The sequence below is a fragment of the Puma concolor genome, chromosome E2, assembly GCF_028749965.1.
Source record: "Puma concolor isolate L17-30 chromosome E2, mPumCon1.1.hap2, whole genome shotgun sequence".
Lineage (NCBI taxonomy): Eukaryota > Metazoa > Chordata > Mammalia > Carnivora > Felidae > Puma > Puma concolor.
The window spans coordinates 40,729,823-40,747,802 of record NC_141681.1 but is presented as its reverse complement, the minus strand read 5'-3'; the positions used below and the strand labels follow the sequence as shown (position 1 = coordinate 40,747,802).

At 48.6% G+C, this 17,980-nt stretch overlaps 1 protein-coding gene across 12 annotated transcripts in view; it reads right to left on the bottom strand.

The window, feature by feature from the left end:
• Positions 1–1,592: 1,592 nt before the first annotated feature.
• Positions 1,593–17,980, bottom strand: part of ZNF536 (zinc finger protein 536) — a 436,740-nt gene continuing 420,352 nt past the window's right edge. For all 12 annotated transcript variants that reach the window (XM_086689551.1, XM_086689552.1, XM_086689545.1 and 9 more), the window contains one exon: positions 1,593–4,523. In XM_086689551.1, coding sequence (XP_086545677.1) covers positions 4,279–4,523 — 245 coding nt within the window. In that variant the 3' untranslated portion in view covers positions 1,593–4,278. The remainder of the gene's footprint in view (positions 4,524–17,980) is intronic.

Genomic DNA, 17,980 nt, shown 5'->3' with positions numbered 1-17,980 from the left:
AATTCACATATCATAAAATTTACCCTTTAAAAGTGTACAACTCAGTGGTGTTTTAGTTTATTCAGGCTTGGTCAACCCTCATTGCGGCCTAATTTTAGGACATTTTTATCACTCCCAAAAGAAACCTTGAACTCGTGAGCAGTCACTCCCCATTCTCCCCTCCCCCAGCCCGTCAACCTGTCCTTAAGCCCTATTCTGGACATTCTAGACGTTTCCTCTAAATGGGATCATATAACGTGTGGTCTTTTATAACTGGCTTCTTGCGCCCAACATCCTGTTTTCAAAGTCTGTCCATGTTTTAGTCTGCATTCGTGCTCCATTCTTTTTCATGGCAGAATAATATTCCATTCTACAGATAAACCACATTTTATTCATCTTTATTATACAGGTCTTGAAAACACATTTTGAGCCAACCTGTAAAAACTGCGAGACTTAATGCAAAATCCAGGTATCCGGTGTCTCTGGAAAACTCAGAAGCCCTGATGCCACATTCCTCGTGGTGATGACAGGCAGTTGCTAAGGGTCCACACACCACCCCCCCCCCCCGCCCGAGACCCTCCCCCCATCCTTACTCGCCTCTTTCCCCCACTGTGGTGCTCTGCCTGGCCCCTGGAGGCATTTAGGTTTGGGATCCACCATGTACCTGGAGTTGTAACCTTCCCGCCCCGATGGGGTCACTTCCTGACCCTTCCCTGTAACCTCGTGACTCACCTGTGCTGTTTGCTGGTCATAACAATGGACAGTCAGGTCTGTCAAAAATTCCATTCCAGTCGCCCCGGCTCCCATGCAGCGAGGCCAATAGTCTGGCATCCTGAAAGAAACACGGTGATTTACAAATTCCTACGCAACGTGGGTGGATGCTTTGGCTTGCAACATTTCCTTGGGCCCTCAGTACTCCAGAGCCGCAGCCCGCATTATGCAAGCTTGGCTTTCACACCAAATCAACAGCAATGAAAAACAAATCAAAAAGCGACTCTGCTCATCAAGTGTGGGGAACACACTTCAGACCCTCTCAAATCACTGTCAGAGGGCTGGCTGCGTTATCAGTAGCCCTTACACCATAGGTTTTACTGTTCTCTATGCTTTTCCTTTTCTTCCAGAGGAAGAATTCAGATTATCCTCTGGAAAAGGCTTCCTTGCCTTTAATGATTTTTTAAACAACTTCCTACCAATAAAGGGGAATAACAGATCCCAATGCTTTCAGCGTCTTACATAATTACGGCGATAGGAAAAGCACTTGTATTTCCATTGGCTTTACCTTACTGAAACCAGGATCCACGAACCTTCGAAGAAGTGTATTTCCCACATGCACATGGGTGTGCGCACACACTCACACACACACACGCACTCACGTTGTGTATACGGCACAGAGATACTCACGGGGCTCGAACAGCCCGAGGCTGTGGGGACCATCCCCCCAGGATACTGAGGAGGTTTTTATGAATAAGCGGGGTTTGACCAAGCCTTAGCAAAGTCTGACAAAGCTGCAAGCACACGTTTTACTCTTCCTAATAAACATCAGTGAATAGGAAAAGATTTTTTTTTTCCAGAGGTAGAGGTTTTATTGCGTAAAACACTGGATAAAACCGGACTGCTTCAAAGACATTTTATTCTAACAGCGGAAAGAAAACAGTCATTGCTGAAAAAACAACTTTTAATACTTTCTATACCAGAATAAAGTTCTGTCAACTGATGTATTATAATAATAAATAATGACCAAGAATAAACTTTAAATACAAAGTTTTCTACTTGTTACAAGCATAGCAACAAAATCCTCTACGCTATTGATCTCAGATTTCCTCCAAGATAGATTTTTTTTTTCTTTGTGTAGGAATGTAGACAGTATTATGACCAGCATCACAGACTACAGAAGTTACAGGGAAGAAACTTGACATGTTTAGATAGGAGGACCTGGTGACATTCAGAAACTGACACTGCATCACTGTGGCTGTCACTTGTTTGTATTACAAGTTACAAATGTTCTGGAAAGAAGGCCTGTGTCAGAGGGGGAAATAAGGACACGGTAGCACTGGACAAAATGGAATCAACACACACGCCACAAAGAGGAGGGGTGTTCCCAGTGTCACAAACAGAATTATTGCCTGTCGCATCTGACGATGCTCAGAAGACACAAAAGAATACCAAAAGGGCGCCCAAAGTGCTAGAAATGGAATGTGGCTCTCACGTTTCTTTCACTTTTTTTTTCCTCTTTTTTTTTTCTTTTTACCTTTTTTTTTCTTCTTTTTTTTTCTTTTTTTTTCTTTTTTTTAATATTTTTCTTTGCTAAGATACCAAAGGCGGGGCAAACACACAGAAAGCAAGCGACTGGCACAGTCACCAAACACAGTAGTGCAGTTAAAATCCTAAAGCTCACTACAGTCAGAAAGTTTTCAATAACATTTCAGTCCTTCCTCTAGGATCATAGAAACAGTTGCATTAAGTTTATCAACTCGATTTAAGTAAGGCAGTGAGAACTATTCTAGAAAAACAAGAAAGCAGCTTGCTCTATGCCAGATGGGTCCACGTGGAACAGCGACCTCATTTTCACCGAAACCTTGGGTAGATGACACCCTCTCTACAGCATATGCAAACCGGATTCCTTATTAGCCTGAGATTCCTTCTGGTCTCAGGATAGCGCTAAGCATTTTATTTACATTGAGAGCAGTTTAGAAATTTTGTAAACTGCTGTAGGCAGAGCTGAAGTTTTTAAGGCCCTGGGGTTTTTATTCTGTGCTCCCAGCCTGCAAGGAAATATCGACTTTTTTTTTGTTTAAGTCTGAATGATTTCGTTTTAGAAGAAGTTAATACTTCAATACTTCTCTATCGTCACAAGCAACAGCACCAATTTCGTGTCACTCAAAGGAAGTATGTTAAAGAGGCTGAACTCGTACGCCATTCTAGCAGATTCAAGAATAAACCCTTAACTAGTCTTCTTAAATCTTTTTTTTTTTTTTTTTTTTTTGAATGAGTTAAGTGGTTCATTATTGGCCCTCAAAATCTCCCTCTGGGTGGTGCAGAACTTGATAAATTTGGAGTATCCAATCAGTAAAAAATCTAAAATCTACAAAAATATAGAACACATTTGTTTTACAAAAACAGACATTTTTAACTCAAACAGTTTTCTTCATTAGCGATAGAGAGCAGGATGTTTAGATTCGTCTTTTAATACAAGCTATTTCATAAGAGCTTGTCAGAGAAGAAAATCTCACTTCATTTCATGTCTGTGATACTTACAAAAACGAACACATGACAAAAATCTGATCGTAAGGACCGGAGCAGCCTTCATTCAAGTAAAATGTTTAAAATCATAATAAAAAACCATCTTTCTATTATTACATAAATTCCCACTTCTCACCAGCACCTTCTCTGGATAGGGTTGGCTAGTATTCCTAAACCACATTTTACATAATGTACCCCTAATTGTTTTTTTTATTAGCAACTTCTTTTTCATCCAAAAAAAAAAAAAAAAGCCAGACAACCAAGAAGAAAAAGCATTTCCCTCTCAATACTGCGATTTGATCTAAAAAAAGGAATTACTCCTCAAACCTGCAATGGGCATTTGTCTGCAGATGATTTCTGACCATTGATTCATTTTGGCTGTGTTTTTTTGTTTGTTTGTTTTTGTTTTTTTTTAATGCACGTTTAAGGTGGCAATTCTCTGCAGTGCTGGTCAGCCCTGGCGCTGGCTGCGGGCGGTCTAGGGTTTCTTCGCGCGAGCAGTTGGGACACCACGTGAATTGATTTTCTCTGCAGTGACCGCTCCAGTCTGACTGGCACCGCGGCTGCCTCTCGGCACATCTCATTAGGGTGGGCGGCAACTGGCAGCAGCTGGTGTCAGATTATAGAGGTGTTTTCAACAATGAAAACACAGCCCCTCCGTCTTCAAGGCAACGCTAAATCATTTAGATGGTATCATTTTTCAGTTAAGAGCATGATTTGGGGACAAAGACGACTTAAGAGTTGGAAGGGCCCCCAGCTTTCTCAAGCTTGGAGGACACCGAGCGTTTCTGAAATCACTTCTCTTCCACCTGCATTGTTTGGAAGGACTTGTTGCCGGGTAACAGTTTAGCAGCCATTTTCAAGGGCTGGGGTTTTTTTTTTTTTTTTCTTTAATATATATATATATAGATATCTTTTTAAATTTTTTAAATGTTCTATACACTAGTGGGGGAGTTGTACATGATTTTTTCCCCTTGGAATGCAGTTAGCAAACTCTTTTACCAGATGCATAATCTTAAAACTGTGTAAAATAATATTGCAATATACAGGTCAGTTTGCTCAGTTACGCTGCTCCTGGGCTTTGCAGCCTTCCTCTGTTAGCTCTGCTGAGCTCCCCGCCTTGACAGCTGTGGGGTCTTCGAAATTCCCAGAAGCCTCCGAGTCGACTCTGGAGCGCTTGAACCTGCGGTCGGGGTACTGACTGTTGTCAAAAGGCATACGATGGACGCAGAGGACGTGGGTCTTCAGGTTTCCCTTCTGAGAGGCACTGTAGGGACAGTATCGGCACTGGAAAGGCCTGTGACCTGCGGGCACAAAGAGGAACCGGTCAGCTCTTCTGCTTGCTCCCTCCTCGACCCCCACGGCTCAGAGGACAGCATCGTTATTACCAGTGCTATCAGTCTTATGATTGCAGTCACTTTGCAAACTCAGACTGGCAAAGGACAGAAAAGTAGCCAATATACCTATCTGGACAAATAATAAGTTACTCACTAATAATAACTCAGACAGGGATTTACAAGACCTTTCCATCCTAGGGAGAGCTTTAATTCAGACTTTCCCGGTGACAGGAGAGAATGTTCCCAACACCTAGATCTTTTTTTTTTTTTTTTTTTCCTCTACACTGTTAGATAGCCAATATTTTAGGCTTTGCAAGCCAAGACACAAAATCAAAGGTATTACGTAGGCACCTCTGTGACAAGGGAGGAAATAAATTTCCAACGCCTTATTGATGAAATTCAAAACTTTTTTTTTTTAGACCCTGAAATTTGAATTTCGTATAATTTTCGTGGGAGATGAAATAGTCGTCCTTCTTCTTCTTCTTCTTCTTTTTTTTTTTTCCAACCATTTAAAACGTAGAAACCATTCTTAGCTCCCAGGCTGCACAAAGACAGACTAGTAGAGGGATTTGATCCCCGTATTGTACTCTGCTGACCCCAGTTCTACACACACACAAAGCCATAAATCCCTCCGCCTGGGATTCTGACTCAGGTCTCAGCACTAAGCCAGTTCACTTTCTTATCCTCCCATCGACTCTTTACAGATAAGCAACAGAGCATGAGGAGGGAGTGTGTGTTTGCAGCGGGGTGACGCAGGGCCGTGGCCCAAGCCTCGCTCTGGGGCAGGGCTGGAAGAATTTGCAGAACCACTGGGTTTCAAGAGGAGGCCGGAGAAGATATCGGCGGCAACCAAAATGTTCAAATAGCCACGGCCAGGGTAGTTTTAAAGAAGCTAGATTTTGAATAGTAACCCTTGAAATCAAATTTTTCTAGAAACGCCCTAAATCAGAACAAAACGTGGACTCTAGTGGAAACCCACCCAATCCGTCAGGCTTGATTTCTCTGTCCTGAGGTACAGCAGACAGGCACCCATTTCTGGCATCTTGAGGAACCAGTAAAGCATCTGGTTTGGGAAGTTATAATAGAACAATCGCATTCCCCGCTGATGCTCGGAAGCTGTGGATGTCCATTCCTGGAAGTTCTTGAGTACTGTCCCACCCAGCAGCACCCAGAGAGGTCAAGGCCCGAGGCTGGGTTTCATTTGCTCCGAAAAATAAACAAGTAAATAAAAAGGCCCAACCATTTACACCAGAAAACATCCAAACAGCACACTCAGCTCTTTTGCTGCAACCGTAATAGCAGAAGTCCTGTGTATCTACTTAGCAAAGCAGTCTTGTTCCCGAGAAACTGGAGGCCAACCAAATGTTTGGAGCTGGAGTTCGCTTTCACTTCTCATTGCACACGGTCCTAGAATCTTCCTTCTTTCTTACTTGGTTTGCGGAGGGAGTGCTCCCTGCCCTCCCTCCTAGCCAATTGATCTCCAGGATGAATCTCTTCTACCTGGTGAGTCTCCCTCTTTCTTTCCCATCCCCCCTCAAGGCTGATCCGGTGTGTCCCAACTCTTGCCTAGACTATGAACATGGCGGCCTGCAGGAGGGCTTCACGCTGTCAGGTGTCCCCCCTCCCCCCGCCCACCCCTGCCAGGAATACCAGAGTGGGCCCCTAAAGGAGGAGCTCAACTGTGATTTCCTTGCCTCAAACCTTTGATGGTCACCTGCCCTCTAAGGGATAATCAGGACCTCCGAGTCTAGTCCCAGCCACCTCTTCCACCTCCTCTGGAGCATCCTTCCTTTGTCCACAGCAAACCAAACCATTAATGGTCTCTGCAAAAAGGCTTCATTCTGCAGGGTCTCCATGCCCTTGCCGTGCGACCCTGTCCCTGAAATACCACTTCCATTCTTTCTCTCTCTCCTTTCGAGGTTCCGCCCAAGCGGGATGCTGCTTTTGTGGGCTACTGTGTATTGATCCCCCTGATTGGCCAGGAGCTTCTGGCAGGAAGCATAGCCCTCTTAGGACCATTGGTGCCAAGCCCACTGCCTGGCACAGAGAAAGCAGGCATGAACTGTTTAGGGAACTCACCTATCATTGTTTCACCTTGCCTTTTTTTTTTAAGGTATTCTATATTTTTGGATAGGGTTTCTGCGTCTTTTGTTTCTACTGTTGCCTCTAACGCAAGGCTGGATTTGACCAACTTTCCCACTTGGCCAAAAGCCAATTTGCAAAGCTGTGGACTTTGGAGTTAAGAATAAACGAAGCCCAAGAAAAGTACACTTACTGTTGGCCCTTCTGCATTGCCTACCACAGCAAGACGAGGCGCAACAATCAGCAGGAGGGGCCAGGACCTTGACTGTCAGATAAGAGAAAGATTCGCCAGCATCACTCCTGCCTGCCTGCGACCCAGTGCCACCCTTAGGGCTTGGTTACCTCTCCCACAGAAGACAAGGGAAGGCCCTGGGTTGGTGGGGAAGGAGAGCTGAGACTCCTATTTCTTATGTGGATTTAGGAAGTTTACAAAGAAGGTAAGCGGCCCCATTCTTCATCACGCTGGAGTTAGGGCACAGACACAACAGGGAACAATCCAGTCAGTGGCAGTAGGGCAGGAAAAGCCATTCTCTCCACCAGAATAGTGACTCTAAGTCAGTCCTAAGCCGGGGATCAGTGCGTTTCAAGCAGATCCCAAGACCCAGACACCCAACTCAAGAAGCCGCCATTGCTGTGGACACTAAACCATACCCAGGGCTCAGGGAGAGAAGATTCTGAGTACTCGGGGAGAGCAACTGTTGAGCAGAAGAAAAGAGGGCCCGGATCTATAGCCAGAGGCATCTGAACTAATCGAAGGACATCCAAAGAACCTGAGCAGAACTGAGACACCAGTTCTCAGGACGCGTAAGAAATGTTTTTAAAGTTTTATCCAAATCTTCTCAGAAAGGGACTGCATTTTCTCGGTAGCCGCCAAAGGCAGCTCAGCTCAGTGGGAGCCTATTATGCTAATGTCCACGGCTCACCCAAAGCTGGAGCTAGCTCACCCGACGTAAGAATCACATGGTAGCGAATCACTGACGGAGAATAGCACCGTGGTCCGACAAGTCTCCAGAGTTAAGAACTCCAAATAATAAAGAAATAAAAATCAAAAGTAAAACCAGAACCCTTGGTATCACGATCCAAAGAATCTAACGCAACCGAGCAAAGACCAAACCGTGGTATCGTTCAATACGTCTGCCTCAGGTCCCGGGATTCAACGTGGTTCTGTTCTTCCACTGTTTTTGTCCATCTGTCAAGGCTATTTATTGTATTTTCTCTCTCTGTTTTTCAACGATTGCTTATGTTGAGAGAGAGAGGGGGCACACGAGCAGGGGAGGGGCAGAGACACAGAGGGAGAATCCCAAGCAGGCCCCAATGCTGTCAGCGCAGAGCCTGATGCAGGGACTCGATCTCATGAACCATGAGATCCTGACTTGAGCCGAAATCAAGAGTCAGACGCTTAAGTGACTGAGCCACCCGGGCGCCCCAAGTTATACTTTCCATTATCATTACGAACAATACATTTCTGTATGAATTCTACACTACAACCTTTGGAAGCCACCTTCTCTGCAAATTGTGCCACCAGGAGAGCCAGGCAACATGCATCTTGGCAAGCCAAGTGGAGAACCTCAAATGTCACCTTTATTCACAAAAAAAAAAAAAAGTTTTTTGAATTGGCCAACGTGGCCTAAAAGCACCTGGTGCGTTTTCGCCACCAATTTATTTTAAAATATCAATCACGTTTTAACCTATGGCACTATCTGAGTCTCTAAGTCTTGGTACCGTGAGGGATGTGCTAGAATTCTGGCATATTTGGATACATCCGTGGTCAAAACATTAGTAAGTAGGGAATTAGTTTTCATTTTAACTTAGGTGAGATGGAAATCTATATGTAAATGTATATAACACTATGCATGTGTACTTTTAGAAGAAAGTCTATACAATATTAGAATCATAATAAATCCTGACCTTGCCCTATACCTTGTAGGTAGAAGCACTGTAGATTATAATGATAGTACCCATTATACCCTGAAGATCCCACAAGCCTGCATTCCATAGCTTTTCACATATATTTTTGTATGCTATCCTCATTTCTGAGCTTTAGGGCGCTTTGGTCCAGGAGTGACATCAGCCCCATTGCACAGATGAGGAAGTTAAGATACAGTGAACCCGGGCAGTTTCGATTTAAAACAAATTTCCACCAGGTATAAAGCACCCAGATGCCCTAATTCTCCAAAATCCTTACAAGAGCCATGATGGCAGTGTGTTCTTATAAGATATACGTATACACATACAACACCTCCCCCACCCCCCCCCCCAGCTTCTAAGTGGCTTGTTGAAAGGCCCAGAAGAAGTCAGTGTGTTCGCCAAAGGATCAAGTTTCAAGTGGAAGTCTGTCCCTTGTTGCCACAAACATTGACTCCCAAACAGAAAGCTATTGTGATGCAAAGCCCTTTTGAAATTTGGTATCCTCCTGAGTCCAGCTAAACCTGGATGAATCAATTCGCGTTTCTCTACGCTTTTGTACACTTGAAGCCCCTGGTATTGGCACATGAGCAGTGATGTCTGTGGAGGTCTGTGACCTTTTGGTCAGAGACCATAAGCAAAGGCTTGGGAACAAACTCCAAATCTGAGCGATCCCCGGAATAGTTCACTGTGTGTTCAAAGATTTGTGACAGAGAAGGGATCCATCTGTAGGCGTGGGGGGGGGGGGTGCCCAGGGAATTCAGTCTCTGGGTCTGACCTCCAGTAAGGAATGTGATCTCTCGAGCCTTCAGTTCCCACACCTTGAAAATGGGGCAGACTCTGCCACAGGATGTCACGAGGAGCAGATAAAATAAGGTGTCAAGTCTGGAAGGAATACGGGACCATATGAATCAGCTGTCTGTCACTGTCACGCTTGCTGTTTCTATCATCGTCATCTCACCGCCCGTCTAAGCCTGGCGGGGGGCCTCGGCGTTCCCCTCTTCCTCAAATGTACGGATTCAGCGAGTGTCTCAGGTACCACTGTTTTGTGCTACCTGCCTCAGGTGGTCTTCAGTGGAAGCTTGAGATATTGTCTGTCCGCGGGGCATTTGCCCTTGAATGGGAGTTTTGGGGAATCTGGAAGACCTTCAGAGTCCAAAGGACCAAATTGTTAACGTTGCATTTCCGTTGGATGAAGTTCAACAAATGTGGGTTAGGATGGGCTTTGGGTCAGACCCCATGCCGGAAACATCTCACCATCTAGCGGATCCTGTTCTATCTTGTTCTAGAAACACTTTGGGGCAATGCAGGTGGTGATACAGTAGAGGTGACCGGGGGGTTCTAAGAGTTCAACCCAGAGGAACGTGAGCCCCTGTTCCGTCCTTCGACCCGGCTTCACCCTCAACTCCTCCCCCGCCCCGCCCCACCCAGAGTTGGCTGTCTCTGTCATACAGGACTCTCAGCGTTCCCCAAATGCTTCCTACTCCTTCCTGCCACAGGACCTTTGCTCCATCCCTTCTTGTTCCCTAATCCGGAATGCTCTCTTCCCTTGCTTCATCTAATCACTGTGTAGCTGTACCCTTTGGCACACCTTGCCTCTGCCTCGAGGAGGCCTGATCACCCCAGACTCACCATGATGGTGATGAGGGCCGTCATAGAAAAATCTTCTGCAGCACAGCTTCCAGAAATGGCAGCTGAGCGAACAGACAGTTACGTCTATCTTCCCCACTGGACAGCCAGCTCTGCAGTGCAGGGGCTGTGGGGTTTTGCTTTTGGGGTTTGCTGTTTCTCCCCACCTAGCACGATGCTTGGCCCATCACAGACACCCATCAAGTATTTTGCAAGCAAAGGAAGGGATGGATGGATGGATGGATGGGTGGATGGGAGAAAGAATGGGAGAGGCAGCCAGGAGAAGGGACAGGGAGAGAAGTGCTACTCCAGACAGGGGCAGGCCTGAGCCCAGGCACAGGGATAGGGAGACTGGTAGCAGTGCAGGGGTCTGCGGGCAGGTCATCGTGGAAGTGAAGCCCAGGTCATGGTGGAGGGAGCCGGACAGGGGCCAGGCTCACAGGACCCACTGGGGACCGTGGCCCTCTTTCCACGGGTGACGGGAAGTGAGGAGGCCTTCCCGGCCCTGCAGCAGCACGGTTGATTGAGGATAGCCCCAATCCCTGTCTGCAGCCGGGGCCCTGACGTGCGGCCAGATGGGTGCCCCCCGCTGCCCCCCCCCCCGCCCACCGCACTCCGTCTTTCTACCTCTCACTTCGAGACCATCAACATTTCCCATCACTGCCATGTGAAAAGTAAGTACATCATACGTTAATTTGTATTGTCACTGCGCCGTAGAGCCGTGGTAAAGAGCACATTCATTTTTAATCCACTATGAATAATATATAAATATGTATACAGTGTGGAGGGTCAAGAGGAGTAAGGAGAAAGCAAGTCGTACATTGTTTATAACAAAAGTGGGGAAACGAGATATTTTTCTTACTTGCTGCGATGGAAATATCTGCTCTTTCCCTGTACCTAAGGGGGAGCGGAAAATGCCTCCCCTTGGGGGACCATCCATTAATTACAGGCCCACACTTGTGGGCAGAGATGGGGCTACATCCACGGGGCTTCCACACTTTCCAAACGGATGGTTTCTCTCCGGGGGCGGGATGGCAGACGGGAGGGGTGGAGCAGTCGGTGGCCAACCACCAGCGTTCGCCTCGGGACAACTCATCGGGGCACATTTGCAGGAACTGCGGCCACGGTCCTCACAACCCCCAGGAGGGACATGTGCTAGAGAGGAGTCTTCCCGTTTCACAGATGAGAAAACCGAGCCCAGGGAGATTAGATAATTGTCCACAGTCAGGAGTATGTGGCTAGCTGGTTTCCGACCAGGAATTCAGCCTGAGGGTTGTTTCACAACAGATGCTCCCCTCTGCTCCCTCCTGCCGGTCACTGGAAATTGCTTGTCGGAAGATTCTCCACAAAGGGCTACCTTCGATCAGGACCCGGGATGCTCCAGGAGGGAGTCTATGAACACCCTGGAAGGACGTGCACTATAATGTGTGTGTGTGTGTGTGTGTGTGATACTGCACGCGTGTCACCTGCCACACCACTTAGGGACAATAGGCATTGCTGTGGCCTCGAGACACCCACCAAAGCCAGGCATTGTGCACATGGCTGTCACCGAGCCACAAGACTCCCAGCTTCCATCACACAATTCCTGGAACCCCACCCACTTCCACGAGCGCACATTCAGCACCTGCTGTATGCATTACACCGAGCAGACTGCTATAGGAATGACACAGGACTTTCGGCACCACGAGGGCGGGAAGGGCATCTGTTCTGCATGCCTCACACAATGCCCACCAATACATGCTGAGTGACTGGCTGCAGTCTCAAGGCTGCCTTCAGGGGTGACAGCCCAGTAGACGCCCTCTCCAGTGGGAGGAGTTAGGGGCCAAGAGTTTACCAGGAGAGGACATCCAGCCGCTCTGAGCCAGGCTCCAGTTTCCCATCAAAAAGACGGCTCTGAGGACGGGCCCTGAAAGAGTCCTGGGAGAGGAAGAACATTCTTGAGGAAGGACACATGTGCTGTTTGGCCACAGGCAGGGTCTATACGTGGCGACAGAGGCACAATTCTGGACGCTGGAACAAGGGGATCTACAGTGGAGACGGATAATCTCCAGTCATGGTACATGGTCAGCACAAGGAAGAGGGTCCAGAAGCGGGTCATGTGTGTAAGTGGGAGGAAGTGGGGTCCCTGGCCCCGGGGTAGACACAGAGACATGGGCAATCCCACGGGCAGTCCTCACATGGCCCAGCCATCTCTCAGAGACACAGGCAATCTCCTGTGTCCTCATACAGCCCAGCCATCTCTCAGACCAGGGCAAGCCTTTCAGATCAATCCCACCAGGCCCTTTTATTGTTCATTGAAATAAATGCAACAAGCAAACACGTGGGTCAATGAAGAGGAACACTGCTGCCATGACTTCTAGATCAGCCTTGGCCACACCCACTTGCGGCCTGAGTGAGTACAGACCCCGAGAAAGCTGCCTACAGTAAGTCCGTGGCTGACTCACCTGGAGACACCACCTATTTCCTTTCTGAAATATCTTCTTTGGAGCACAGGATCACGGAGCATCTCTAAGAGCCCAGAAGGGTCTCCCACAGTCACATTTTATGGCACGGTTTTCTAGAAAGGACCGGCTCACATGCCTAGAGCCATGAGGCTTGGGAAGTGCCTCCTCTGAGAGGTACCATCCTGAGCAACACCACTCCTGCTGCCACCCAACTGGAGCCCTTCACAATTCCTTGAAACTGGGGACATTTGCAAAATGCAGGCTGGTAGTTAAGAAAATGGCTCCACCTATAGGGCCAGTTGCGTATGTTAGAAACACGGCCCCAGAGGTGGACCCACAGGCATGGGAAGAATCCAAGCACGGAGATGCCCAGCAAGCTCACCCGGGGTCAGGCCTCCAGGGCGGTCGGCTGGTCTCCGCTTGGCTCTCACCTACTGCTCGCTCTCAGTGTCTGCAGCTGACCCTGACGCTGCAAACTGGAGGGGCTTCTGCCCAGGACCCTGGCCAGCCGTCCAGGTTCAATAGGCTCAGCAGAGGCAATGAGATGGGTAAAAATATACATGAACACACATGGAACCAACAGAAAGCTATTTTTCACAGTTGCACACATCATATATGTATATATAATTTCCCTAACTCCAAATAGGCAAGAATGGTTCTAATCAGGTACATAATTTATGTTTTCAGTTTTTGAAAACATATTCATCCATCTAATCAAACATGCTAAAACACTTTGGAATATCCTTAGTATAACTAATTTCAGGTTTCAAATATCCTGTGATTTGGGTTTTAATTCAAAACACTACCAAAAAATATTTCACTATTTTAAAAGCAAATTTTGATCCATGTGGTAATAGATTAGAGACATCAGAGTGAACTTGTGTTCAGTTCAATATATGTGACACAGATATGAGTACGTGCAGGAGTTAGCATGCACACTTATGTTTCCTTGTCCCGTCAGCTGAGCGGGCCTAGAACCCGTGACATCCACACTTGATTTGTAGCACCACTCTCAAGAAAAGGAAGCAACGGGGCACCTATGGGGCTCAGTCGGTTAGGCGGCTCTTGATTTGGGCTCAGGTCATGATCTCACGATTCATGAGTTCGAGCCCCGTGTAGGGCTCCGCACTGACAGTGCAAAGCCTGCTTGGGATTTCCTCTCCCTCTCTCTGCCCTTCCCCATCGTGTGTTTTCTGTGTGTGTGTGTGTGTGTGTGTGTGTGTGTGTGTGCGTACATGCGTGTGTGTGTGTGTGTGGGCACGCGTGCTTGCTCGCTCTCTCAAAAATAAATAGGTAAAAACACTTTAAAAACACATAAAGAAAACAAAAGGCTTTTTGTAGAAATGGCCGATTCTACGGCTGGAACAGGAAATACATGAGATGATCCTGGAGCGTCTTTTGCCAGAAAGTAAGGAATCGCCCAAAAAACCCACACATTGGTGGGGGTATGTCAAAGTAGCACAGAGCCAAATGAAAGAGCCCCCAATGGCCAGAGCTGGAACAATTTTAGCAACAAAGTGAATGACACAGCGTCAGATGATAGCCCCAAGTATCAAGCACCCACAAGTCATACTGACAGAACTAGATGACTGAATTACTAAGTACACGGAGAAGTGTTCCAACTCCTGCACCCACCCTCCCCTGGAAATGCTGGGAGAGAACGTAGTAGTAGGAGGGGTGAGGTTTGCTGTGTGATGTGGGGCGAGCGACCAGCCCCTCTGTTCCTGGCTCCCGCCTTACACTGAGGGCAGCACCCTCTCTCTTTGGTCTCCTCCATCACCTTTCAGGATGAAGTCACTTACCCAGAGACAAACACAGGGCATTGTGAGAGTATTATTATATTACACATCTAAAAATCTCCAAAAAAGGAAAGTAAGTTCATCGACCCTTTGAAGGTTATTTAATGATAAACATAAATGCTTTCATAAAATCTGGGGAATGATTTAAGATCCCGGATCAATAGTTGCCTGTGAGTGCCCGCAGCCTGCACTCCAGGCTGCCTCTCCTGCCCACCCAGGCAGGCTGGTGGCTCCCCGAGCACAGAGGCCGCCTGGGGCAAACGAATAAACACGGTTTAAGGCCAAATCTGCACTGCAGGGGCCAGAGTTCCCGAGAAAGCGACCACCTCGAGGCCATGGGCATGGAAGGGCAGGATGCTCCTGGGTGTGATCCTTCTGGGCTTGGGAGGCGGGCGCGTGCAGCGCTGGGAATATCTGGAAGGCTCCTACACCCTCTGCCAGACGCTCTTCTCTACAGACACCTTCTGGAATCCAGCCTCACTTTCTCAGCTTTCATGCTAACTGAACTTGAATCTGATGCCTCAGAGAGGCAGCAAGACACAGTGGGTTGAGCCCCGGCAGCAGGCTCAAAGGGAGCGGTTGCAAAGCTGGATTCCCCCTCCCTCTGGTTTCTCGGCTGCGAGGAAACCCAGAACCTCTCAGGGCCTCCACGTCCTCAGCTGACAAGTGGAGACCCTGAGGCCTGCCTTCAGCGTTGTCACTGGAATGGCGATTCTCATTCAAGGCTACCACACCACAGGCGCTTCAGAGCGTGAGTCAGTCAATAAATACTTGTAACTGTATCTGGGGAACGTTTATTTCACATGCACGTGCACACGTGGTGCTCAGCAATTCACAGACCTCCCTCACATCAACCCTATGTGGGAACTTTGTTCTGCCCATTTTACAGATGAAAACTGGGAGATTTGGAAAGGCTGAACGTGCTGCTCCAAGAGCACGAAATCCTTCAAACTGGTAAGGTTTGAATTCTGGCTTCCGACCGGAAAGCCCGCCCCCTTCCCTACTGTGCCTAAGTAACAGAGATGCTGGCCGGGGGGTTGGTGTTCCAGCCCTGCCTGTCTCCTTCCCGCTCCTGGGCACAGGCCCCGTGGAGTGCTGCCCCCGCTGCCACCTCCTCCAGGAGGGATTTCAGCATCACGAAGTCAGTGTCAGCTAATGCTGTGGCCACCTCCCGATCTGGGGTGCGGCCACCTCCTGATCTGGGGTGCTGTGCTTGTCACGGTCCGCTGAAAACCAACCAAATTCACCTTTGAAGAAGTTTTTAGGGGCGCCTGGGTGGCTCAGTCGGTCAAGCGTCAGACTTTGGCTCAGGCCATGATCTCGCGGTTCGTGGGTTCGAGCCCCGCGTTGGGCTCTGTGCCGACAGCTCAGAGCCTGGAGCCTGCTTCGGATTCTGTGTCTCCCTCTCTCTCTCTGCCCGCCCCCTCCCCCCCACCTGCTCACATTCTGTCTATCTCAAAAATAAATAAACATGGAGAAAAAATCCGTTATGAACTTTTTAAATAAAAATTTTATTTTAGTATAGATTTAGAATTACAAAAATGTCGCATAGATACTACAGCAAATTCTCCTGTCACACCCATCCCCCCCAATGTTAACACCCTCCATTAGTAGGGTCCATTTGTTACAATTCATGACCCAATATTGATACACTATTATTAAGCAAAGCCCATATTTTATTCAGATTTCCTTCATTTTTACCTAATGTCTTTTTTTGGTTCCAGGATCCCATCCAGGATGCCATATTACATTTAGTAGTTGTGTCTCCTGAGGTGCCTGTTGGCCGTGACAGGTTTTCAGGCTTTCCTTGTTTTTGATGACCTTGACAGTTTTGAGGAATGTTTTGTAAAAGGTCTCTCATTTAGGATTTCTCACGGTTCGACTTGGGTTTGGGGCGGAAGACCACAGAGGTGCAGTGACTTCCCACTGCATGGGATCAGGGCATGGCTGTCACTCTGACCTTGGTGACCCGGCGGAGGTTGTGCTCGTCAGGTGTCTGCCCTGGAAAGTTGGTCTTGTCCCCTCTCCACGCTGTGCTCTTCAGGCACACTTCCCCGGGAAGGAAGTCACCGCACAGCCCACACGAAGGAGCGGGGAGTTAGGTCATCCCGGGGGGCGGGGGGTGGGGATATTTACATAGAGAGTGTGGGATGCGGCGGGAGTTTGTCTGTCCTTTTCCTTTTTTATGTTTATTTATTTATTTATTTATTTTTTTTTTTAATTTTTTTTTTCAACGTTTTTATTTATTTTTGGGACAGAGAGAGACAGATCATGAACGGGGGAGGGGCAGAGAGAGAGGGAGACACAGAATCGGAAACAGGCTCCAGGCTCCGAGCCATCAGCCCAGAGCCCGACGCGGGGCTCGAACTCACGGACCGCGAGATCGTGACCTGGCTGAAGTCGGACGCTTAACCGACTGCGCCACCCAGGCGCCCCTATTTATTTATTTTGAGAGAGAGAGAGCGCGCATGGAAGGGGCGGAGAAAGAGGGAGAGAGGGAGAATCCCAAGCAGGCTCTGTGCTGTCAGAGCAGAGCCCGACGTGGGGCTCGAACCACAAACTGAGATCAGGGCCTGAGCTGAAATCAAGGGCCGGAGGCTTAACCCACAGAGCCCGCCAGGCGCCCTTTAAGTGAAATTATTAAGGCGATCCTCAAGAGATGGCAACAACGGAGGGCCCCTGAGATTTGCCAACGCAACACCTCTTCTTCAGACTCTCACTACCCGCATCTTCCCTCCTTAAGGACACAGAGCTAGATGCAGTCATCTGAAGTCCCCATGGCAACAACATGGGCAGTAGAGGAAGCTGTGACAGCCAGCCCTGCTCCACGTGACCCACCTCTGGCACCCACAGCCCACCCCAGGACAACAGCGAGGACTCTCGGGGCACAAGAAGGACACCAGAAGGACAGAAGGGCCGCAGGCGTGCCACACGCAGCAAGCCAGTGTGCACGTGTGCCCGCCTCTGCTCTCCAACCTTCAATGACTCCCTATGTCTCCCCACGGCATCCTGTTCCTCAGCCTGGCTTTCCGGCTCGCAGCCCTTTCTTACCTCACACCCACTGCCAGGCCCACCAGGGATTTGCCCACCGCAGCCTGCAGATGCCTTCCAGTCAGGCCCGCCAAAGCCCCCACACTTCCCGGAAGCCTTTCGAAGGACCCAGCCGCAGGGCACCACTGGCACTTGTCAAAGAGCCACACGCTTAGGCCCTGGATTGCGTTGTCAGGCGCTGCCCGATAAGGCTTCCCAGGACGCAGGCTTGGAGGGTCCCTCTCTTCCCTGGGGCGACAGGCAAGTCCAGCAGCTCCTCACAGAATAGGCGCTGCACGAGGGGTCCTGGGGCTTGTGTCCCTTGAGCACCAGGTAGGCTGGGCTTGGGTGCTGCCTTGGGTGCGTGGCCCCTGTGTCCAGCCCCATTTTCTCACCTTCGTGGAGGCCTGAGGACACCCTGGCATGGGCAGCCCTGAGCTTGAACAGGCTTGCTTCTCTCTGGTCTCGTGAGGAGTGCACATATCCCGAACTCGCTTCCCTCCACCCTGCTTGGTGTCCTTCCTCCGGTGCCAGA